Below are 24,429 nucleotides of genomic sequence, written 5' to 3' on the forward strand. Positions count from 1 at the left end.
TGCCACAGTTAATCAAACCTTGCAATAAATATACCTGCAAAGAATCATATAATCATCCTTTCTTATTTTGAAGACTTTTGGCTTCAATCACCAAACGTTGAGGGCCCTATAATAAAGGGGTAATTTTTCAAAGCCAAAATCCTGTTTTTAATGTTTTGGATATGTGAATACAACCCTCCAAATATAAAGGAAAAAAATATAAAAAATTGAACATATCCATGTTAAACACATACTTGTATTCTCATCCGAAGCCGAGTAGTACAAACTACTATTCGGCGTCTGAGATGCCAAGTTGCTATAATAATAAATGGTACTCTTGTTTTTCATGCTAAACAACTATAATCTACGTTCTGAAACAGTTAACATACCTGCACGGTTTGTAGTGGCACCATACCAAACCCGAGCACTCTGGATAGAATATAGCCGAAGAAAGATCCTAATGCACAAAGGGACGAAGCAAAGAAACGGTTCCTTCTTTGATATCTAACTTCCTGGAACAGTCTGCATACCTGGATGTTCGTGATGATGTCATATCAGAGCCCGAGCACCGTCAATAGGGATATAGCTGAATAAAAATCCCTATGCATGAAGGGATGAACCAAGGAAAATCTTGTCTGAAATTTAACTGCTTGAAACAGTTTACACACCTGTTGACGGTTTGACGTCACATCAAGCCTTGGATCCCTTGATCGGATATAGCTGAAGAAAAACCCTGATCCATCAAGAATTGCAGAAGCGTTCTGGGAGATTGCATTTACACACAGAAACCAACAGTTCCTTTTGGTGTCATCAATGGGGAGAATCTTATTCTCAAACCAGTTCCGGGAAATACCGGTTTAAGAATGAACCACCAAGTCGGGAAGAAGCACAACTTCTGGAAATAACATGGTAAAGTGGAAACCTGAACAAGGCATCAACTGTATTTGGGGGGAAAAGCAACGTGATGACAAGAGAAATCACCTGCAGTTTTAATGTCCGTCTTGGCCATGAGAAAGGGGGTCACAATCTGCAACATAAAAATGGGAATAAGAATATATTGATTGACATGAATTCTAGAAAGCATCATAAACCATCTCCAGCTAAAATAGCCGATGTACATAAAAGCTTGTGACCTTAAGAAACCTTCCCCGTTCAATGGTTCGACAGTAATACAGATGAAAAAGACTGTTGCACACCAAAGCAAAGTTATAATCGCCATCAGCATCGCATATCATGAGCTAGAAACTTTGAGGTGGCACTTATATTCAGTGATTTGGTGAAATTACTGAAACCAAGATCACGTAATTTTTTCTGTATTTCCTGTTGCCCCATGTCATAGACTTACAGTGTCAAGTGTGCAGCTCTCAAAGACACCAAAAGCAAGGGTATTGTGCAGATCTTTAAAAACTTTAGATCCAGAAGCAAAATAGAGGAAATCCTCACATTTCTATTTTTAACCCTTATCTTGCTGCAATTCTACCCGACATACCTTACTTGTCTATCTTCTTATCTACAACTACCGGAAGGCAAGGATGTGCATAACAACTTCTTTAACTTCTAATTATTTCCTATCTTGCTGCAACTCTTCTTGAAACATCCTTGGTGTATTTTTATCTATAAAATGCACAATGTAGCCAGAATTTATCGTATATTAACCACAGACAGGTTTGCTTACAAAACTATAATTAATAATTTAGGGGATGCAAAGATCTTCATTCAAATAGAAGTCCAGCCATCTATAGCGATTATTATTGTAGGCTATTTGTCACTAAAAAGGCTACCCAAGGATGGGATACTATTTACATTCTTAAATGACCAGCGAACATGGTATTGCTAGTAGAGGCCAATCTTTCAATGAAAAAAAGGAAACCCAGAGATATACATGATTAGCTTCTAGGAGATTTGATTGATATCCAACAATGTAAACAATGATAATGTAACATACCTCATGGAACTCCAACATCACTGGATAATTGAAGAAACAGAAAATTTGCAAGGTTCTCATCCGTAAGCCTGAAATGGAAATAATTTAAGAATAAAAGATTTGAAGTTAAAAAATTCAAGAATATGACACATACAAATTAAAATTTTGAAGAGGGGATAAGATACAAAATGTGGGAGGGAGAAGAGAGCAAAGATGATAGCCGTCAAGATAGATAAGAACCACATTTATATTTACTTAAGTCAACAGCTAATGATTCAAAAAAAAGTCGACAGCTAAAATTTACAAGGACTGATTACAACCAACAAGACCAGAAAGCAGTCATGTAGGTTCTGGATAGATGATAAATCAGTAACACTTAACAAAATTGCCTAGAACCAAGCATGGGAAGGCACAAGAAGTTATAAAATATGACAATAACATGAAATACCAGGCTCAGATGCCAGAATAGCAGCCACAATAAAGGTAATTTAAATTGCGTGTTATAGTCGACAATTCCAGATCAGAAAAATTGATGGTATTGCATCGATAAAGACAGCAAAATGATATACTCTTTCAGAATAGAATGGAAAATGCCTAGCAAATCCCAATTTACAGTAGCTTTTCCTATAATTATAAAAATATACAAAGATTGCATGCACATCTAGCCGTTTGGATTTCTTCATAATGACCCAACTATATAACACCAGCCCTAAGGTGAAAATACAGCCTTTACTTTCCTACTGAATATTACTAGCTGCTATTTCATTCTACATCATGCAAACCAACATTCATTGATTCTTAACCACAAAACCCTCAATCACTGACTCCTTGAGTTATCTTTCCAATTATGTTCCCAGCATTATTCACTTCTGAGACCAAATGGTGATTGTCTAATGAAACTCACATTCAACAAGCACAAACCAAGCCTGCTACATATTTGCATAACAAACTAAATTAACTGAAGCATTCTCCACTAATTAATAGCTATATATTAAAAAAATGTTGCAAAGAGGCAATACACTGCATAAGAAGTATTCCAAATAGGTGCAATAGAAAAAGTAATGAAATCATCACCACAGCTCACACTGAGACATCCTACTTTCTCCGTCTGAATGTTAAAAACATGCAACCATATAGCAACATTACAATGCACTACCCAATCACGATTGACAACATCATAGAAATTTTTAGTAACAAGGGAAATGTTTGGCAATCTGAGTCTAATAAAGCAAAAATAACGAAAATCATTTTACAAGACACCCAACGAGGGGAAAATGCGAAAACACAATTTTCTTAGAAGTTTACGTCACTTACTTGACTCGAAAGCTCATCTTGCATCATCATTGTTTACCATGTCTTTGCAAAGCCGCATAACTCATGCAATGAATAAGCTTCTTCCAGTGCTTAGTCATTGTTTTTTTCCAATTGGAACAAGACATGGAAGGGATCCCTTCAAGAAGTTTAAGAATTTCTTTTGACCGCAAGTTCACACAATAAAGGCATGAAGGAGGTACTTCCAAACCATGACATCCTATATTCTCAATAATTTGCTCCACTTTTAAATGGTGGCACTTCAACAACTTAACAGTTACCACGGTAACTTAGACAATGGACTCCCACTTCAGAATAGTAATCCGCAAAAATCCATCTCATTGCAGTATTGAGTAGACTATTAGTAGTATTAAAAGAGAGGGTGTGAGAGGGGGAAGTAGACCGGAAGGTTACGGGCATGCCAAAAGGAATTTTCTCCATTGGGCATAAGAATTGAGTGATAAACCTCAAATCTAGAGATTGCACACTGACATCTACTAAAATCTTCCTGAGTCCAATCAGCTCTTAAACTAAGCAATAGCTAACAGCTTATTTGATGAATAGCCAGATTAGGTGAATTAAGTTTCAAATGTGGCGATTTGAGAAAGAAATAGACCAGTACTCATTGAAGCAACAAATTTCAAAGGGCAGCAAGTACTTCTATAGTTCTATTAGGTTCATTGTACTAGGACCCAAACAGGCAATAGAAATCATTAAGGACAAAAGAAAAGGGAAGAATACTAACTAGTAAAAGAAGATTAATTAGTGTTATTTGACAAGTAGACACTTTGATGTTTCACCCACGGAAAGGTGAGTACATAAATTATGGGGAAACTGATAATGATAAACAAAATATACACAAAAAATGCCAGCAATTTGATTTTGAAGATGAATGGCAGAAGCAACTGAGCTGCTGATGTGATGTAAAATCAAGAGGAAAGCCGCTAAGGTTATGCACAGAACCAGTTCAAGAAGCATTAAAAACTATAGGATAGAGAACAGAATAGCCACTGCTATAGAGATAAGTATATTCTAATAAATCATGAAGCACAGTCTTTCACTCATAAAAATGGCCTACTATCTGAAAACTGATATTCAGTCAATAGATTTCAAACTCCCAGATAGTTTATAACGTCATAATATAAGCTGTCATCACCTGCTTTATTGCCAAATCATACTTTATGGGCATTACAACTCTATATTTCCAGTCCTGTCCTGTGTAACTAACTTGAAGCAAGTGGGTTCTTTTGATAGCCTTGAAAAAACATAATCCCATGTAAGTAAGACTAGGATGTTTCTCATATTTCTTAGACTTACAGAAGAAATGAAAACACAATTGATACAATGTTATTTATTATAACAACAGCAGTTACTTTTTCTTTACACTTGAGCAGAAGTGTTTGTACAGATTCGTACAAATTCTAGAGAACATTCCTTATTAAAACTTATAGCATTAGCCAGGGAGGAACTAACCTTCATTAGCAGATTCATTTTCCTGCGGGTTTCCTGAACAAACTAGAAGTTACCAAGGGAACAACATGGTACAGACCGTACAATCAATAGTTGATATAACCAGACAACCAGAAGACAAGAGAAGCCAGTTAGGTGTAAGTTATACAAATACAACAATGGAGAGATGGTAGCAACCATGGTAAGTATGATCCTACTCTCCTTCAAAAATCTCTGATAAAGGCTGCAATGATCTCCAAAAATAGGTCACAAACCCAGATGAGTTGCTCTAATATCTTAGGTGGCAGACTTTGTAAAATCAATGCCAGAAGACAGGTCAACGCAGGGTGTTAGCTCCTTTATTCACTGTTAAATCTGTCCAATAAATAGTCTCCATCACACCCTTCGTTCGTGTTTATAGGTGACCTCAAATATAAATCTACTGATCTGCCAACACTAAAAGAACATATCTAATATTTGACAAAATCTACATATGCTAAACATACGAAAGGCATATTATCAGCTTAGGTAAATCATCTGATGGCACAATCTTACAAAAGGTCTGAGGGCTAGTTTCTGAATTGGGAGCGAAAATGTGCTGTTTCTCGGTGTTCTTACACAACTGGAAATCTAAAGTTTAGGTAAATCATCCAATGACACAGTCTTACAAAAGGTCTTAAGAATAGTTTCCAGAACAAATGGAGAAGATGCAACAAATCTTCCAATCACATATTTGCAGGAAAAAGTTGCTAGAGTATTCTTCTATTATCTTGTAATCAGTTAAACTGAAAGATTAGACAAAACTAAGATCCAAATTAGAGAAAAAATTAGGTACTTCTACCTGATAAAGAAAAGAAAAGAATTATATAGAAACTATTATATGAAGACCGGAAATATAATCCTACTCAAGCTGGAATTCTAGAAGTAGCACAAGAGGCATGTCTGGAAAACATCATTTAACACCCCTCAAGTTAGAAAAACTTTAGAGAACCTAAATAAACTGAATCAGTGGCATATAGCCAAGGAAAACATCAAAACAGACTCAATATTATCAAGAAATAGAATAGAAAATGTCAATATTTATAAGGATAGAAGTCATTTGATAAGCTTCAAATCTGTTTTTAAATTTTTCCCCAATTCTTTTTTTCTGCATTAGGGCAGACATCATCTTAAGTTTACAGAAAATAGGCTAAGCACCTAATAGTAAAAGGTAATGATGATTGCTGTAAATAAAACAGTTTGATAGAAACTAAAACCCCTTGCCTGTTTGCACAGTCCATTATGTAACCTTTTAAGTGACTCTATGAGAACTTAATGGAGTACAAATGCATGAACATAACATGATTACTTTTTTTTTTTGATAGAAGTTGGAGGTCTCATTAAAACCCCCCTTCATAGTTAACCCTTACCAAAAGGAAAAGGGCAACTAGCGGAAGGAGGAACATAGCATGATAACCAAACTACAGGGTAAAACAAATGTCGTGGGAACTCCCAAACAAACGCAAAAGGTCAGCATAGGTGTAACAGAAACCCTAAATGGAACAAACCACTGAGAAAACAGAACAAAGACAATCTAGAAAGGCTGGCTACATTAAATCAATATGTTGCTTAACTGTGCCATAGGCAGGACAGTAGGGACATAGAGACCTTTGAGAAAACAAAAAAGACAATCCAGAAAGACTGACTAAATTAGATCAATATGTTTCTAAATTGTGCCAAAGACAGGACAGTAGGGGATTTTCAGTAAATAAAAAGCAGTACAGTTGAACAACCCCATATTTCAAAAGATAGAGGAAGAGGAAGAAGCAGTAGCAGAATTGATAGCAACAAAGCACCAGGGCCGGATGGGTTTAACATGGGATTTTTCAAAAGGTTTTGGTCCACCTTGAAATTTGATATTCTGAAATTTTTTCATAATTTTTACTTGGGAAAAAATTGGGAGCATGGCATTAATCACACATTCATAACCCTCATCCCTAAGGGTTCAAACATTGGGGGCTTAGATGATTTCAGACCTATTAGTTTAGTATGTGGATTGTATAAGATCCTTTCGAAATGTCTATCAAGAAGGTTGAGATGTTGCATGAACGATGTCATTAGTGCTTCACAATTAGCTTTTACTCCTGGTCGACAAATCTTGGATTGTTCTTTTATAGCTAATGAAGGAATAGATTTTTGGAGAAAGAAAGGCTTTTTTTTTTATAGAAGTTGGAGGTCTCATTAAAAACTCCCTTCGTATTCGTTCACATACTAAAAGTATGTTAACGAACATTGGAAGGAAGAAAAGAGTACCTCAGATTTTATTAATATAATACTCGATACAAAAGACGCCACGGAATATCCTCTCATGGTGATGTACACCATTACAACAAAAACCTTAACCTCATAAAACCTCATCCAAAGCCACAGTCAAATCACCTTACTACTAATTACACCACCAACAGTAGTAATAAAACAACGCGACAGAACATAATACAAAATGAAAGCAACACCTACAACCATATAGACTAAAATAAAACCACAAATGAAGAGACGAGATCTAATGAGACTTGTATTCTTCAAGAGCCCAAGAGTTTGGTTTGAATGAAGGTTCTATCTCATGCACCATGACCTTGAAGAAATTGTCACCAACCTTCAATTCAACCATCGAATCAATTCTCGCATCAGCCTTTGTTAGGACTTGAATTTTAGCCCGATCAAAGGATGATGGAGATTGACAACTTTCGTCGATAGCCAATAAAAGACCCCACTTATCAGCAATGTTCTTGAAAGTATTCCAATTCCATGCGTGAAAAGGAACACCCTCGCAAACTAGCCAAACTCGACGACACTCCATTACCAAACTCTCTGACCAAGCTTCGACTATGGAGAACCACTCTGCGAGAATCTTTGATTTGTCGTTCTTTACACTTCTCAATGAAGCATTGTCTTCGAAAATCATTAAAATCGCATTACCAGCAGCTCTCATTAATGTGAAGCCAGTGAGACCCTTCGATTGCATTTGTCTAGCGAGATGACCAATTTTAACAAAGTCCTTGCACCACCCCACTAGACAATTGCTCAACACCTGGAGTTTTTCTTCATCTATAACACCTTCAACTTTATAATGATTCTTACTCGGAACATCTTCCATCCCAGACTTGCGAAGAATACTTGTCGATGACTTTCTCCAATATGAATGACGAGGTTTGAATTTAGCGAAAGAAACACCAATTTTGCTGCCGTCGATACAAGAGCCATTCATTTTAGAGATCGTTCTCCTTGCTTCTTCGAAAGATGCGAAGCGAATAAAACCAAAACGAACTCCTTTTGAATTCCTTTTATTTGGAATAAAAGCATCAAGTACCCGGCCATGAGAGCAAAATAAAGATCCAAACCTCTTCCAATGGATCTTCTCTGGTAAATTATCAATAAATAACGTGAAGCATCCAGACTTGTCATTGATGCAATCCTTTGTGGTGGACTCCCCGGATTCATCTTGGACAGCAACTGCGGAAGACTTTTCAACATAACACCCAGATTTATCATGCACATGAATACTTGGAGACGCTCTCCAGGAGCTGGATTTGGCACAGGCAAAACCGGAGGAACAGGATGACAGCTATAAATGTCCACTGCAACAGAATCAGTACCCATTCCTTTTTTAACAACCAGATTTTTCTTTGCCATCTCAATGTGCAAAAGAGACTTCAACTTGTCATCAAAAACCATCTCTTGAAGGGTATCTTTGGCAGCAACAGCAAATTTTGCAGTAGAGAATAGAGCGAAACCCTTGGGCTCTTTTCCCTTGAAGCTCACTTGCGAGGCTTCAAAACCTGGAAGCCATCTCAGCAAGTTTTGCAACTCTCTCTCTTTGACATCTGTAGGCAGACCCGAAATGAAGATGGTACGAACCTTGTCATGATGAGAATGATGATTAGGCGAAGAAGGCGAGGCTGCAGAGGACGGAGGAGCTATGACCGGAGGTCTCTTCTGGTTACACGGGAGGATTCCTTCACCCGACATTAGAGGAAATCTCAGTGACTTAACGTAAAATCCCTGTCGCGCGCCCGGCGATGGAGAATGTTTGACTGGCTGACGAAGAAGAGAAGGATGGTAGGGATAAAGAGAGTCGGACAGGAAGGTCCTGAGCCTTCGAAAAGGAGGAACAACGTAAACTTCCTTCTACCAAACCCTCAGACTTAAACGGGATCGTGAAAATCAGATACTGCCTTCAGCAAAACTCTCAGACGTGGATTAGATTGGGGGAATCGCTTAGCAGAACCTTGGCTTGTTATGATAAGTCGAACCGGTCAAAGGCAGACTCACGGGGAATGGCAGCAAGACTGAACGCCAGGACAGAAAAGGAAAAGATCGCAAGTGAAAGACGAGCCCGAAGGTCATACGATGAACTGATGACGGCCGACGGCAAAAACGGTAAATAACGGCGATCAGATCTGCGCCGAAAGAAAGACTTTCTCGAAAATCCAAACTCAAAAAAGAAAACAGAGTGAGGAGACGATCTTCCTGATGAAAAATGGCGGCGAACGGATGACGGAAAGTGGCGGCGGACGGCGGATGTCGGACGGCGGACGGCGGATGTCGGACGGCGGACGGCGGATGTCGGACGGCAAACAGCGGCCGGAGGACAATGATGAAAGACGTGGGCGAGCGGCGATGGAAAAAGATGAGATGAAATGATGGATGAAAAATAAAAGACGCCTTGAACCAAGAGAGAAGCGGGAGCTTCTCTCACTAGGTTTGAAATTCGGAGAAAGAAAGGCTTGAAGGGTTGTGTGTTTAAGGTAGATTTTCGGAAGGCTTATGATACAGTGGATTGGGATGTTCTTTTCAAAGTCATGGACAAAATGGGTTTTGGCATAAAATGGTGCAGCTGGATAAGAAAGTGTGTGACCACAACATCAGTTTCAGTGTTGGTTAATGGTGTGCCTACAGAGGAATTTTCAATGTCAAGAGGTCTTAGACAGGGATGTTCACTTTCCCCATTATTGTTTAATTTTATAGGAGAGCTACTTAATCAATTGCTTCTCAAGGCGGTATCTTCGGGGTTGTTTAATGGTTTGGTTGTCGGCAAAGAAGAAGGTTCTTACATGCTATCCCATTTGCAATTTGCAGACGATCTTATTATTTTTTGTAATGCCTCTAAGACGGATATTTTAAATGTTAAGAGAGTTCTAAGGGTTTTTGAAATTATGTCCGGTCTACAGCTTAATCTAAGCAAAAGTAAGTTATTTGGCATTAATATTACCGATGAAGAGGTCAAGGAGTGGGCGAGGGATCTTGGATGTGCAGCTGGTACTTTCCTTTCTGATTATTTAGGGCTGCCGCTTGGAGCAAAAAGGAACTCTTCAGCTCTGTGGGATCCGGTTGTGCTGAAATTCTTTAAGAAACTGTCGGGTTGGAAGGCAAGAACTCTTTCTTTGGCAGGGAGACTAGTTTTATTAAAATCAGTATTATGTTCCTTGCCTACATACTATTTGTCTATGTTTAAAATTCCAGCAGCAGTGAATACTAAGTTGCAATCCATCATGGCCAATTTTTTGTGGGGAGGAAGGGCAGAATCTAAGAAAATACACTGGGTCAACTGGATAACAGTGTGTAAATCAAGAAGTTGTGGTGGTTTGGGTGTGCCGAATCTTAATTTTATGAATAGGGCCTTATTAGAAAAATGGTTTTGGAAGTTTGCTAATGACAGTGAATCAATTTGGAAGAGGTTGATAAGTTCCAAATATAATCAGGACAATAATCTGATTTCTTTCTCTAAAAAATATCCTACAAATGCTTCTTGGATTTGGAAATCGGTGGTTAATAATCATTTTAAAGAGGATGAGTTTGGTGCCAAGATAAGTAGCATGTTCCAAGTCAAAGTGGGTAATGGGGAGAGAATCAGGTTCTGGGTAGATATTTGGGCTCTTGATCATCCTTTGAAGACTGTTTTCCCGAGGATATATGCTCTTTCATTGAATCAGTTTGGGATAATTAAGGAATTTGGTGAGTTCAATTCATCGGGGTGGTCTTGGTATGTCCAGTTGAGAAGAAACCTATGTGATTGGGAGTTAGAACAGTTTTCTAATTTTCTAGCCATCATTCATAATTTCAGCCCATCCCAAGAGTCAAGAGATGGCCTGATTTGGAGAGGGAATGGGGAAGGTATTTTTACTGTTAATTCTTGTATGAAGACTTGTTTTGTTTAATCAGTAAAAGATAGTTTCTGGGAGAAATGTATTTGGAAGGGGTTGGTGCCTCCTAAAACAGAAATTTTTATGTGGCAAGTAGCCCATCAGAAATTGGCAGTTAAGTTTGAGCTTCAAAAAAGAGGGGTTTCGGGGATTGTTGATGTTTCTTGTCCGTTGTGTAAAAGAGAGATTGAATCTATTCCTCATCTATTTTTCTCTTGTACGGTGGCATGGTCCCTATGGAACAAGTTTTTGAATTTTTGGAATATTAGTTCGGTCCTTCATGGAAATGCACAAGGATTTTTACTTGCTTGGAATGACATGATGTTTTCTTCTTCTATTTGGTCCTTAATTCCGGGGGTAGTGCTTTGGACCATTTAGAAATTTAGGAATGATGTGGTGTTTGAAGGAAGGTCTTTGGATCACATTGAGTTATTTTTCATGGCTAGGCTAAGGCTTGCTTCTTGGTTCTTAGCTAAGTTCAACGAGGTTACTATTACTAAAGACTCCCAGATAAGTGATCCATCTATTGCAGATTTCTGTTCTTCTTCCAGAAATTCGGCTACTAAAATTGTGTGTTGGATTCCTCCTCCAAAGGGTTTTCTAAAACTGAATGTAGATGCAGCAGTTTGCAATGATTGGCGAAAGAGCGGTGTGGGTGGTTTACTAAGAGATGAGGCTGGTAAGATTATGGGTTCTTTTAAAGAATCTGCAGATCCAGGCCCTCCAACTTTGCTGGAGCTTGTTGCCATCAAGAGGGGTGTACTTATCTTTGAGCATATTCTTCAGAGGTTTAAGAATCGGTGGATTGTTGAATCTGATAGCAAACTTGTTGTGGATTGGGTTAAGAATTTAGATAGTTCTCCTGGTGTTTTCCTTCATCTAGTCAAAGATATTGTTGCCATGATAAGAGTTTTGGAAGGAGCTATCAGATGGGTTGACAAAACGGCAAACATAGAAGCTGATAGCTTAGCTAAGGCTGGTATTGGGTAGTTGTTGTTTGTTGGGTTGGGATATTGTTTAATTGAGTGAAAGATGTGTTCTTTGGTGTGTTTCGGGTTGTTTTTGTAAGGGGCTTCTTTGTTTTAAACATTATGTAATCTTTTACTTATTAATGAATTATGAGGCACTCTTTTCCTCCTTCTGCTGATTATGGAACACCAATTGGTGTTCCGTTAATCATGAAGGGGGTTTTTAACGAGTCCTTAACTTCCTATCAAAAAAAAAAGGAATTTTAATGATTCCTATTCTTCAAAACCAAACATCTAGCTTCAAAAAGACATGGCAAGGTCTGATCTTTCTCCAAATATCTAAATTCAAAATTCATAAAAATATCTATAAAGAGCAAAGTATCAAATTGAAATATTCTTATCATAAATGAACTGACAGAATATTTGCACTAGATAATATCAAGCAGAAAACAGCATACAGAAATTTCAAGCTAATATAAATTGTCAATTCTTTTGGGTACAATTCCAGAATGCCTATCATGATATAACACTTCAAACCCAAGCCTAGAGAACTAAGTTTCCCAGAAATACCAGATGAATCATCTTAGCATGATTGTAGAAATCACACTAGCGATGTCCTTGAGCTCTCTGCATGTCATATGCACCCCAGGTACCAGCACCAGGTCCATACTGAGGATAACCATCCACACCACCCTGTACCTCAAATACAAGGAAGAAAAAAAGCAAAATAACCAATCATTCTTTTAACACAATAATCAATGAATATACAACTTGCAAATGCAGCTCACATACAAGTCCATATAAATTTAAACCCGCACACATTCAAAATAGTCGAACAAATATATAAAACAGCATAACTTACAGGATTAAAGCCATAGGTGACAGGATAAGTGTTTCCAGTATATCCAGCTTCAGGGTTCCCATAATTTGCATTATAACCAGCTACTACTGAAAGAAAGGTTTGGAAAAAATATTGTTATTAACTTAAATAGACAGAAAAATCAAGCTCCTTACATCAAGCCTCCAGAGCTTAAGGATCATCACTACTCAAATAATATGAATCACTAGGTGAACTAATCAGACAATTAACTAGACCCCATGTTAAATAAAATGTAAAGGAGATTCGGCCAAAAGAAATTAGCATTAAAAAGATAAAAATGCAGATTGAATGAGTAAATTTACTCAAACTTTTGAAAACTGATTTGTGTACTTTCTATGTTTTTTCAATATTGAAAACACAAAATAGCCTCAGGCCATATTGAAAACCAACCAAACCTCTAATTGAAAAACTTTTAACTAAAGCTCATGTCATAAAAATTGAAAACCAGAAGGAGAGGCACATGAAACTGATAAACAGGAAGTAAAAGACACAGAGATAAAGTCCTATATGCTGGAAAAAACAAACCGAGACAAATATCTCATGAAAGGCCTACATACCATGATTACCACCAGTACCAGCAGCAGCATGACTTCTCTTCCCTGCATTCGCAATCTCTGCACGAAGTTTTTCCAACTCGCGAGCCATTGAGATCAATTTTTTCTCCATCACTTGACCATGTTCATAATTCTCAGCATATCCCTTCTTCTCATACTCAATGGCAGCTCTACATGTCCAGAAAGACACACGAGCAAATCAATAAATTGAACTCCTCAAAACAAATTCAAAGGCACATAAAGGATTCAAACACAGACATCTACTCCATTCATGCAACTATTTTTCATTCTCAGAGGGAGTCTCCAGTAAAAAGAAAATAGAAGAAACGAAAACAGAGAGTAAAATGTGACCTTGCACGATGCAGTTCCTGTTTCACATTTTCAATCTCTGCCTTCAACACAGGAGCCTGTTGCAATTCTCCAGTAAATCTAGTCAAATCTTGACTCATGACTTGAACCTGACCTGTAAGATCCTGCCTCACAGCATTAAGCTGCTTAATGTCAGCATTAACCTTAACAAGCTCAGCTCGCATAGCCTCCACCCCACGAAGATCAACCTCCAATCGAACTGACTTATCATACATCTCCTTCATCTGAACATCCTTCTCAGCCCTCATAGAATCTGCATATTGAGCCATGTGATGTAACTCATGCTGAGCAACCTCCAATTCTTGCTTTAATGCAACATGAGTCGCAGCCAGCCTCTGGTTATCCGCTAGGAGGCCTTGAATCTCTTGCAGTTGAGCTGCAAGACGCTCCTCAAAGATGGCAGGGTGAGGAGGGAGGCCTCTAGGACCCAACCCAAATTGGTTTTCTCGCAATTCATCAAGTAAGGCTGGGTGTGGTGGCATTGGTCCTAGCCCTCTTGCATATGGAGGTTCATGTACTGGAGGCAGTAGTCCAGGATGAGGAGGACCTTTTATTGGAAGAGGAGGTGGCCCACGATTTCTTCCAGACATAACTAAATTAACTATCCTTCTGTAAAATCAATGTAAGAGAGTTCTGAAGAGAACTACGTAATTTATATCAAATAACGAATAAAAGTTTGAAACATAACAAAAAAAATTAATGAAACTAGAAAGCAGGCAAATTTCCAAATGTTAGAGTAAAGAGCAACTCTAGAACGGTAGAACCTGAACCTAAAGGGGCTTTTACATTACCTGGAAAATTAAAGAGAAAAAAATTCTACGTATATGGTTGACAATTAAACTTTGCAGTATAAAGCCTAAAGATAACTATTTGCCTATATGGGGTCGAAGAAAAATTCAGCGAAAAGCAAGCGAATCACTTTCTCACGTACCAAACGGTAGACATTCTCGTTTGCATAAAATTTAATTTAACAAATAGATAACAGAAAAGAAAAGGCAAACAAGATGATATTTACTTACCTTTGGATTTCCAATAGGTCTCGACGAATTGATTTGAGAGGAAAAGACAAGTAGGGGGCACGTTCTAAAGGAATTGTATTTTTAACTTCGCTGGAAACCCTAAGACTTGGATTAACAAAATCAAATTGCTTAATTGCTTTAAACCATGGGGAAATTGTAATTGTTTTTTAAATAATCGATGGAATACTTTTTTTTAACACATTTAATTGGTTGGTCAAATTATTTATTTTTATTTTTATATTTTCTTAAATTATGAGTTATATATCTATTAATATCGTCTCTTTATTTATCTTTATTGCTTGATTCATTATTTTTTATTTGATTTCAGTATAATAATTTAGATTGTATTTTAGAGCTCGTAAATTGATTTTCGACTCTTTTAATGTAATTATCTTTGATTACAAACTCCTAGGATGGTAACTCGTAATCTTTTAAAATTAGATGCATATCTTGTTTGTAGTTTATTTGTTGAGGATTTACTTCATGTTAAATGTATATTCGATGTTTAAGTTCATATATTTAAGTTACCTTTTACTCAAGCTAACTTTTAAGGACTTTTTAAGTTTAAAAGGTTAAAATTTTAATGCATGATACTGAGTTTCAAAACTCATAGGAAGAGTTTCCAAACACCTAGACTAATATGTTTGGAAGTTTTGAAAATTTCACGGAGTTTCAGAATATTTAAATTAGAAATTTAAGGGTTTCAAAACTTTACACTAAGAGTCTATTTGTTTGAGAAAAAACATGTTACGAAAAATATTTTCCCCATTTTCCGTATTTAATTCCCGTAAAACACTAAGAAGGTGTTTGGTTCAAAGATTGTGAGATTCTCATGGGATATAAATCCCACATTCTCATGTTTGGTTAGCCGGGAATCTCATTCCCGCTAATGTTTTATTATCAATAGTAGTTTTTTTGGGGTATATTACCGGGAATGTCATTATCTTCCTTCCCTTAGGTATTGTAACATTACCGGCGTTTTGGACTAAAATGCCCTTAAATTTTTATTTTTTTTCAAAAATATCATTCTTCTGTCATTGAATAATAAAAATTCTAAGAAGGTTAAATTACAAATTTATCCTTAAATTATTTTAGATTTATAAAAAAAATATCTATAATTAAAATTTTATATGAAGTTCAAGGGTTAAAAAAATTTTACCCTTTCATTAAACCTTTTTTATATTTTTAATTTTGTAAAAAAAATTATATAAATATTATGAATTTAATTTTTTTAAAGAAAATATATAAATTTTTACAATTTGTAATATTATACAAATATATAATAAGGACAATTTAGTCAAATATACATTTTAATAATCTTTTATTCTTTTAACCAAATACGGTAATCTTACATTCCTGCTAAATCAACCAAACACAAAATACAACATTCCTAGTAATTCTATTCCTTGATAATCTTTTATTCTCACTGGTAGTCTTACATTCTGTGAACCAAACGCACCCTAAGAGTCTATTTGTTTGGGGAAAAAACATGTTACGAAAAATATTTTTCCCATTTTCCTGTATTTAATTCCCGTAAAACATTAAGGGTGCGTTTGGTTCACGGAATGTAAGATTACCAATGAGAATGTAAGATTACCAAGGAATATGATTACTGAGAATGTTGTATTTTGTGTTTGGTTGGTTTAGCATGAATGTAAAATTACCGTGTTTGATTAAAAGAATAAAAGATTATTGGAATGTATATTTGACCAAATTGTCTTTATTATATATATATATATATATATATATATATTAACAAGTTGGAAAATATTTATATATTTTCTTTAAAAAAATAAATTCATAAAATTTATATTTTTTTACAAAATTAAAAATATAAAAAGGTTTAATTTTATTTTAACCCCTGAACTTCATATAAAATTTTAATTACAGTTTTTTTGTAAATCTAAAATAGTTTAAGGATAAATTTGTAATTTAACCTTCGTAGAATAATTATTATTCAATGACAAAATAATGATATTTTTTTAAAAAAATTTAAGGGCATTTTAGTCCAAAATGACGGTAATCCAACAATACCTAAGGAAATGAAGTTAATGACATTTCCGATAATATACCAAAAAAATCTACTATTGATAAAACATTACCCGGAATGAGATTCCCGACCAACCAAACATCGGAATGAGATTCCCGACCAATCAAACATGGGAATGTAGATTTCATTCCCATAAGAATTTTACATTCCTTGATCTAAATACCCCTAAGAGTGTGTTTGGTTGGGGGAATGTGAGATTCCCATGGGAATGGAATCTACATTACCCCGTTTGGTTGGCCGGGAATGTCGTTCCCGGTTATCTTACATTACTAATAGTGAATTTTTTGGGTATATTACCGGGAATGTCATTACCTCTATTTCCTTAGGTATTGTTGGATTACCGACGTTTTGGACTAAAATGCCCTTAAAACTTTTTTTTCTTCAAAAATATCATTATTCTATCATTGAATAATAAAAAATCTACGAATATTAAATTACAAATTTATCCTTAAACTATTTTAGATTTATAAAAAAATCTATAATTAAAATTTTACCCTTTCATTAAACCTTTTTATATTTTCAATTTTGTAACAAAATATATAAATTTTATGAATTTAATTTTTTTAAAGAAAATATATAAATATTTTTTAACTTGTTAAAAAAATAAATATATAATAAGGACAATTTGGTCAAATATACATTCTAATAATCTTTTATTTCTTTAACCAAACACGGTAATTTTACATTCGTGCTAAATCAGCCAAACACAAAATACAACATTCTCAGTAATTATATTCTCTAGTAATCTTTTATTCCCACTGGTAATCTTACATTCCTTGAACTAAACATTCCGTAAACCAAACGCACCTTAAGGTTAACGTATTTTATTTTACAGTCAATTGAAAAGAGAGAGGAAAACACGGTAAAATCACGTTTGGAAAAGGATAAGTTGTTTTCCATCTTTCTCCCGTCCCTTGCTGTACAACGAAAAGAAGTTTTGTTCTCTCGTCCCTTACTCCACACCGGAAAATCGATCGATCCAGTGACCTCCTTCTTATCGGCGAGGCGGGCGGTCGTCTTCTCATGTATCTCTCTTTTCATCTTCCTTGACCTCCTTAAGAAAATGAAAATGTTGCTTTCAAAATAGCTGTAATAAGTTTTTTTTCTCTCAAAATATTAATTTAGGAATAATGAAAGCATTTGGTGTCCTTGCTGTCCTTTTAGCTTCATATCATTTTTTATTGTTGCATGTTATGTTTACAATTTGTTTGTCTTCCCCTCTGAGTGCAATTTCTCTGGAGTGAGATTTAGCCTTGATTTGGTGAATATTGTTAAGAAAAATGCAGAAAAAAATTCTGGAAGGCTCTCCTTATTCAAAGTATATAGTTTTCATACTTCTTTGATGTCTTTATTTTTAAATGTGTTCATGTTTCTTTGATTTCTTTGTTTTAAATGTGCATTTTCTATGGAAATTTCTAAACATTAGTTTTTATGCATTGCTTATTTCATAGCATAGATTTGGTAATCAGTAATGTGTATGATCAGGGGAAGTTGGATGGTCTTAATTGATGCTGCAAAGGGCTGTGCAACACAGCCTCCAGATTTGTCACTGTATCCTGCAGATTTTGTTATCTCATTTTATAAGGTAAATGTATGAGACCATTCAGAACCTTTTAGTGGGTATTAACTCTTTGTTTATCCTTAAATTGTAGAAAATCAAAATAAATTAATCTAACAACATAATGTTGTTAGGATTATCAAATTTAAGTTTATTTTCTATTATATATCTTACATCATTGTGATTGTTCATATGATAGAATGTTTTTCCTCAATTATTTCATGACTTAATTATTCTGTTTGTTCATATATATTGGGTTTTCTGTTTCCATGCATGCTAATCTATTTCATGCCCTTTGTTTTTTTTTTTTTTGACCAATGACACTCAATTTTAATTACTTTTTCAAGTGTCATCTTGCAAATAACTTAAGATTATTTTCAAATATAGAGTTCGCATGTTTTCTCCTATGAATAAATATTTATGGATCATGCTTTTCCATATTTATTTTGCGTTACTGTTTCCTGTAGGATATACAGGATTTTAATTCTGCCTTGCTTTCAGTTTCTATCGACAATGACACAATGTGCTTCTGGATTTCTGATCAGTGTCAAGTTATCAGTCAAATTGTGAATAATGTTTCCTTCAGATAGGGTTATATAGAAATTTGTCTTTGCCACATGTTTTCCTCTATTTTGACATTATGTTACATTATTGTTTTGTTTTTGCATAGCATGCTAAAGTAACTTGTAGGAATGCCTCCTATTAACATATTGCTGCTTCCCCTCCCCTTACACCGTTCTGTTCTAGGCATACTGTCACTTACCATGTTTTTGAAGAAGAAGCTCTTAGCTTTGCGACATGAAAATGGAGCAAGTGTCTGCACTCTTTATGGCAATTGTGCTCTGAAGGTTAGTTACATAAAGCAATATATAGACTATATGTCCCCAAATAAGCATGAATTATAACATGTTATGAATTATGACTGCTTCAGATGTCTCGAAATGGTAAAACGGAAAACAGATTGGAATTATCTTTTGTTCTTTTTTTAAATACATATTCTGCCAGGCATTTCAACATTACAAGTTGAATAATGCATTTTACTTTGTGTGGGATTCCATAACAGTTCTTTTTTTGCTGATGATTTCTTAGTTTGATCTGTTTAGATGTTTGAAGCTTGACACTATAAGTTGCTTTGATCATGCTTTCCATTCATTGCACTTTTTTAATTATTAACCTTTTTTAAATGTTTTGCAACTCTTCTCATAGGTTTCTATGCATGACTCTGGCTCTATTGTCTCATTTAACCTGAAAAGAGCTGATGGTTCTTAGTTTGGATATCGGGAGGTGGAAAAATTGGCATCCTTATCTGGAATTCAGTTACGGGTAAACCCTGAGAAAATCTAGAAGACTAGAACAAGCATAACTATATAAACAAATAGTGATTTGTGTTATAGTTTAGTTATTGCTTGCTAAATGCCTTCTTTTATGTGGTCTTAAATATTATAGACCATACAAAGTAGTTTCGCAATAGAAAGTGTGCAAACACCTTTGTATGTTGTTTAGAACCAGAAAATGCTTTGAAACATCACAAGGCAACTTTCTAGCTTTCTGCTACTGTATCAGTTTATTTGAAGCTTGCTTATATAATGTTCTAGGAAAACTGGTGTTATTGATCTAGAGGAAGATTAAAACAATAATGGCTGCAGTTGCGTTACCAGCTTAGTGACAGTTATTCTTTTGTCCTTCGAACGCTGTTTTGTTGTATACAGGATGCTTTTGCAATCCTGGTGCCTGTGCAAAATATCTTGGCTTGTCTAACTCGGATCTTCTTTCTAACGTAGAAGTATGCCTTTCTTGTGGTTGGGTTATATGGATGTTGATTTACTGGAAAGAAATAAAATAAGCTTTGCTTTGAGTTCAGGCTGGGCATGTTTGCTGGGATGACAATGATGTAATATATGGAAAACCAACTAGAGCGGTTAGAGTATCTATTGGTTACATGTCAACTTATGAAGATGCTAAGGTAGTCTTTTTCTACCTTTCGAGTTCTGCCCTTTATTTCTATTCTAGAAAAATATATGATATTTTTTATTTTATTGTATACATGCATCAGTTGTTACATGAAATGGAACATAGAAGCTTCCAACATAAAGTATACTAATCTATTAGAATTTCTGTGGGACTGTTGATTTCCATCGATAATAACATGTTGGGATATATTTGGTGAATGTTTCTCTCACTCTCTGTTTGATGGTATTTACTGACCGATGGTGTTTCCTCCATACAAAAACTTATTGATTTTATGAGAAGGTCCTTTGTATCCATACCAAGTGAGTTCGAGAAAGGGTACCTGCTCGGATCAAAGTCAATTCCATACCAAAACTGAAGGTTATTCAGGGTTTTGGTTCACTTTTATTGCCAATAAAATGAAAACTATTTGTTAGATTTGCAAGTTCTCCTTTTCCCAATTGGTAAATTATTTCCACTGTAAAATAACGCTATTGTACCTATAGTATTCACAATCACAACTATAAGTTCATTTTAAATACCATGAATTAGACTTTGTATTATTACGGTTGGATATTATTGTTGTTTTAATGTGATAAACCCTTTAATTATATATTTTAACACTATTATTGTTATTACAATGTTATTTACTATTGTTGTTTTAATTTGATGTACTATTAATTAAACATTCTTAAGATTTATAAACTTTTATAATATATTTTTAATCAATTATTAATATTACATAAAATAAACCTACATAAAATAGTGTATTTATAACACAAACAACATAAATTATTAATATTAACTAAAATACATATTTTTATAAAATATAATTATATATTAAAAAATGAACCTTTAAAAATAATAAAGAATAAAACATATCGAATATGTATGCTTCTTTATTAAAAATAGATTCTAAAAATTGTTTTAGAAAAATTAACCAAACAATGTAAAACACTGAACAATGTAAAATTATTTCATTTTCCGGAAAATATTTTCAGTAGAACAAACGAACCCTAAATTTAGATACTTAGAAGATGAGATTAGAAACTCACCAACTGGTTTCGAAACCCACATACCCAACTTTAAAATTTTATCAATTTGGCCCCATCTGATAACTTGTTTTGCAATTTAATCTATATTTTATATATACACCAATTTAGTCCCTAGTTAGATGTTTGACTATTGTTTGAGTGATAAATTATTTGATTTAGTTTCAATTCGATTCAAATTAAGTTTCAGTTAATTAATGTGATATATTTAGCTCAATTTTGATTGGACCAAATTGGGGATGTTAGTCTATTACACATATGACTTATATCAAATGATTAACCTATTCATAATCCCTCAATTAAAAACAAGATAATAAATATTTTCAAAATGAGTATTATTTTTTAAAAGTTAAAATATATGAAGATAAATATTCTTTCTAACTTTTTTCTCCTTCCTCCTCATGTATTTGTTATGTACGACGGTCTAATTTAAAATTAAAAAAGACGTAACCTAAAATATTAAAAAAAATTAATATTTTTGGTTGAACGTAACATAAAATGTTAATTTTTTAATATTTTCAATTGAACGTTTTTAATCGAAAATGTTATGAATAATGTATATAACCGAAAAAAATTAAGAAAATATTAATATTTTCAATTACGCTCAACCGAAAATATTAAATTTTCTTTATATTTTTAATTACGTCTTTCCTTAGTCTTACATTACATTACCACTCCTTATACATTCCATCCTCCCTTATCTTTTAAAGTTTGGACTCTGTCAGTATAATGCCCCCATAACGACCCTACTGTGTGCACTAAAAGTTTGTATTTCGTTATGTGATCTCGAATGATAATGATATCTGAAGTAGACCCAAAATTCAAAGGTGATTAATTTTCAATGCCTAAAACGCTCAATAATAATAAAATCAGTAGAAATAATAATGTTTCTGATAATTTTTTACCGGTTTTGTTATTATTTAAATAACGAAACATGTAGCGCCTTTTTTGGTCATATATTAAGACTGTCACACGTGATCATTTCCCCAAATACAGGTTGCTGAGCTTTTTCTCTAATAGTAGGCACACTTACAGTCGGGATGGATCGAGAGATGATTGGATAGTTGTCCTTTTAATAATTTTAAATTATTATATATTTTATATTTTATATTGATAATATATATTCGTTCATTAAAATTTTATAAGTTCACACCGTTTTAAAATTTTAAAAATTCGTTTCGCAAAATAACATTAAAAGGACACATCACACGTCCTGAACAATCAATATATATGATTCCATATGTACTTTGTATTCTCCAAAACACGCCTTTATTTAATGAGTTCATATGCGATGAAGGGATCTTCAAGTTCAATTTTATTTTATTTTTCATACAAAAGTTAAGCATTTGTTTGAACGATGGAATTATTCTAAATTGGATTCGGATTAAATGCAAAAAATTGAAAAATCAGTGTCATTTTGGATAGAAAAGGACTGTATCCCACCATTCCTGAAAAACTGATAATAATACAGAAGTATTTATCTCAACGTCAGTCTGCATTGATTGGTGCTTTTAGACTTTTGTTCTTTTTTCATGCAAATCTCATGCACGCATAGTAAATGGATCTAGAACCGCGTTTAGCATCAAAGTTTGAAGTTAAGCACATTACGTTCTCTATATAAACACTTCTCAATCGGGGATTATTCACTGTGATTTGGAAGCTTCTGCTGGATTCTTTCTCTAATGGCCTCCGTAATTTCCACAGTCACACTTTCTAATATCCTACTCATTCTGCTGCTTTCCGGCTGTTCTGCCAATGCTCAGCTTTCTGCCAACTTCTATGCAAACTCTTGCCCTAACCTTCAAACCATCGCCCACAATGCGATGACGCAGGCCGTTAATAGAGAGGAGCGAATCGGCGCCTCGATTCTCTGTTTGTTTTTCCATGACTGCTTTGTTAATGTAACGTTATTTGTCTATTGATTTAGAAACATCAACTTGTAGATGTATACATTGTTAATGACGCTGATATGTGTTATTGTTGATGCAGGGCTGTGATGCATCGATACTGCTGGACGACACGTCGACATTCACCGGCGAAAAGAATGCAGTACCTAACCGAAACTCAGCTCGAGGTTACGCTGTGATTGATACCATCAAGTCTAATGTTGAGGCTGGTTGCAATGCCACTGTTTCTTGTGCAGATATCCTACCACTTGCTGCTAGAGATGGTGTTGTAGTTCAGGATAGAGATGGTGTAGCACTGGCAGCTTGGAGGACCTACATGGCAAGTACTCCTGGGGCGTAGAGATGCAAGAACAGCCAGCCAAAGCGCAGCCAACAACCAAATCCCCTCACCATTCGCCAACCTTGCAGCTCTAACCTCTTCCTTTTCTGCCAAAGGCCTATGTGCCCGGGACCTAACTGCACTATCCGGTGGCCACACGATCGGCCTGGCTAGATGCACCACTTTCCGCAGTCGTATTTACAACGACACCAACATCAATGCGAATTTCGCAGCCACCAGACGTGCTAATTGCCCTGCTACTGGTGGTGACAACAACTTGGCTCCACTCGATACACTTACCTCGACCAGGTTCGACAACAATCACTACCGTGACCTCGTGGCACAAAGGGGGCTGCTTCACTCGGACCAGGAACTGTTCAATGAAGGATCGCAGGACGCTCTTGTACAAACATACAGCAACAACCCTGCTACTTTTTCGGCCGATTTTGCGGCTGCCATGGTGAGGATGGGGAACATTAGTCCCCTCATCGGAACAAGTGGGGAGAACAGAAGGAACTGCAGGGTGGTCAACTGATTTTTGTGATCTTAAGTATCCCAATTACTGGTGATTTCAATGAGCTTCTCGCGTTGAGTTGAACAACTATACTATAATAGTCTAAGATCGAAAAGGAATGTAGCCTTTTGACTCTGTTATGTAATCTTATAAGTTTTAGAGTTACGTTTTAATATGGTGTAATATTTTTTTTTCCAAATACTTCTTATAAAAATTACAAAGTATTATGCTTTAGTATTTGTTTTGCCCATGTACTAAGGATTAATAAATTCTCGGTCATTTTATTTTCTATATTTTAATTCTATTAACGCATTAGCCCCTCGTCTTCTTCAAAAAGACATCAAATAAGAGAACAAATGTCAATGCCCGCAAAATATAAAATAAAAAAAGAGCATGAACCAAAGCTGCCACATCCAAAATAAACAAAAAAGAGCTGCTGCTTTTGCCAAT

At 35.1% G+C, this 24,429-nt stretch overlaps 4 protein-coding genes and 1 long non-coding RNA gene across 8 annotated transcripts; 2 read left to right on the forward strand and 3 right to left on the reverse strand.

Moving 5' to 3' along the window:
• Nucleotides 1–283: 283 nt before the first annotated feature.
• Nucleotides 284–1,138, reverse strand: LOC120219432. The gene is made up of 3 exons (XR_005525304.1): nt 961–1,138; nt 648–874; nt 284–565 (listed from the first exon to the last, which is right to left on the reverse strand). It is a non-coding gene; the product is annotated as an uncharacterized LOC120219432 (long non-coding RNA).
• Nucleotides 1,139–1,812: 674 nt separating this feature from the next.
• On the reverse strand, nt 1,813–8,668 carry LOC120219244 (RNA-binding protein with multiple splicing-like). Its single transcript, XM_039216084.1, has 3 exons — nt 8,083–8,668; nt 1,925–1,992; nt 1,813–1,827 (listed from the first exon to the last, which is right to left on the reverse strand). Exons 1-3 carry the CDS (start codon nt 8,666–8,668, stop codon nt 1,813–1,815), a joined length of 669 nt encoding a protein of 222 aa, XP_039072015.1.
• LOC120219430 (protein FLX-like 1) lies at nt 1,863–14,725 on the reverse strand. Of its 4 annotated transcripts, XM_039216245.1 has the most exons (6): nt 14,633–14,725; nt 13,596–14,246; nt 13,248–13,414; nt 12,673–12,758; nt 12,381–12,503; nt 1,865–1,992 (listed from the first exon to the last, which is right to left on the reverse strand). In XM_039216245.1, the coding sequence occupies exons 2-5, from the start codon at nt 14,201–14,203 to the stop codon at nt 12,417–12,419; spliced, it is 948 nt and encodes a 315-aa protein (XP_039072176.1). In that variant the 5' UTR covers nt 14,204–14,246; nt 14,633–14,725; the 3' UTR covers nt 1,865–1,992; nt 12,381–12,416. The 4 variants fall into 4 exon arrangements, with proteins under 4 accessions (XP_039072174.1, XP_039072176.1, XP_039072173.1 ...); XM_039216243.1 differs by lacking the exon at nt 14,633–14,725 and having other exon boundaries at nt 1,863–1,992; nt 12,381–12,509; nt 13,596–14,203; XM_039216242.1 differs by lacking the exon at nt 1,865–1,992 and having other exon boundaries at nt 12,417–12,509.
• LOC120219431 (peroxidase P7-like) lies at nt 1,974–24,104 on the forward strand. The gene is made up of 5 exons (XM_039216247.1): nt 1,974–1,986; nt 19,687–19,692; nt 22,891–23,140; nt 23,229–23,417; nt 23,449–24,104. The coding sequence occupies exons 3-5, from the start codon at nt 22,922–22,924 to the stop codon at nt 23,998–24,000; spliced, it is 960 nt and encodes a 319-aa protein (XP_039072178.1). The 5' UTR covers nt 1,974–1,986; nt 19,687–19,692; nt 22,891–22,921; the 3' UTR covers nt 24,001–24,104.
• On the forward strand, nt 9,511–11,832 carry LOC120219245. Its single transcript, XM_039216085.1, has 2 exons — nt 9,511–10,813; nt 11,249–11,832. The coding sequence occupies exons 1-2, from the start codon at nt 9,511–9,513 to the stop codon at nt 11,830–11,832; spliced, it is 1,887 nt and encodes a 628-aa protein (XP_039072016.1).
• Nucleotides 24,105–24,429: the final 325 nt, after the last annotated feature.

Source organism: Hibiscus syriacus, unplaced genomic scaffold, assembly GCF_006381635.1.
Source record: "Hibiscus syriacus cultivar Baekdansim isolate YM2019G1 unplaced genomic scaffold, ASM638163v2 tig00110206_pilon, whole genome shotgun sequence".
NCBI classification, from domain to species: Eukaryota; Viridiplantae; Streptophyta; class Magnoliopsida; order Malvales; family Malvaceae; genus Hibiscus; species Hibiscus syriacus.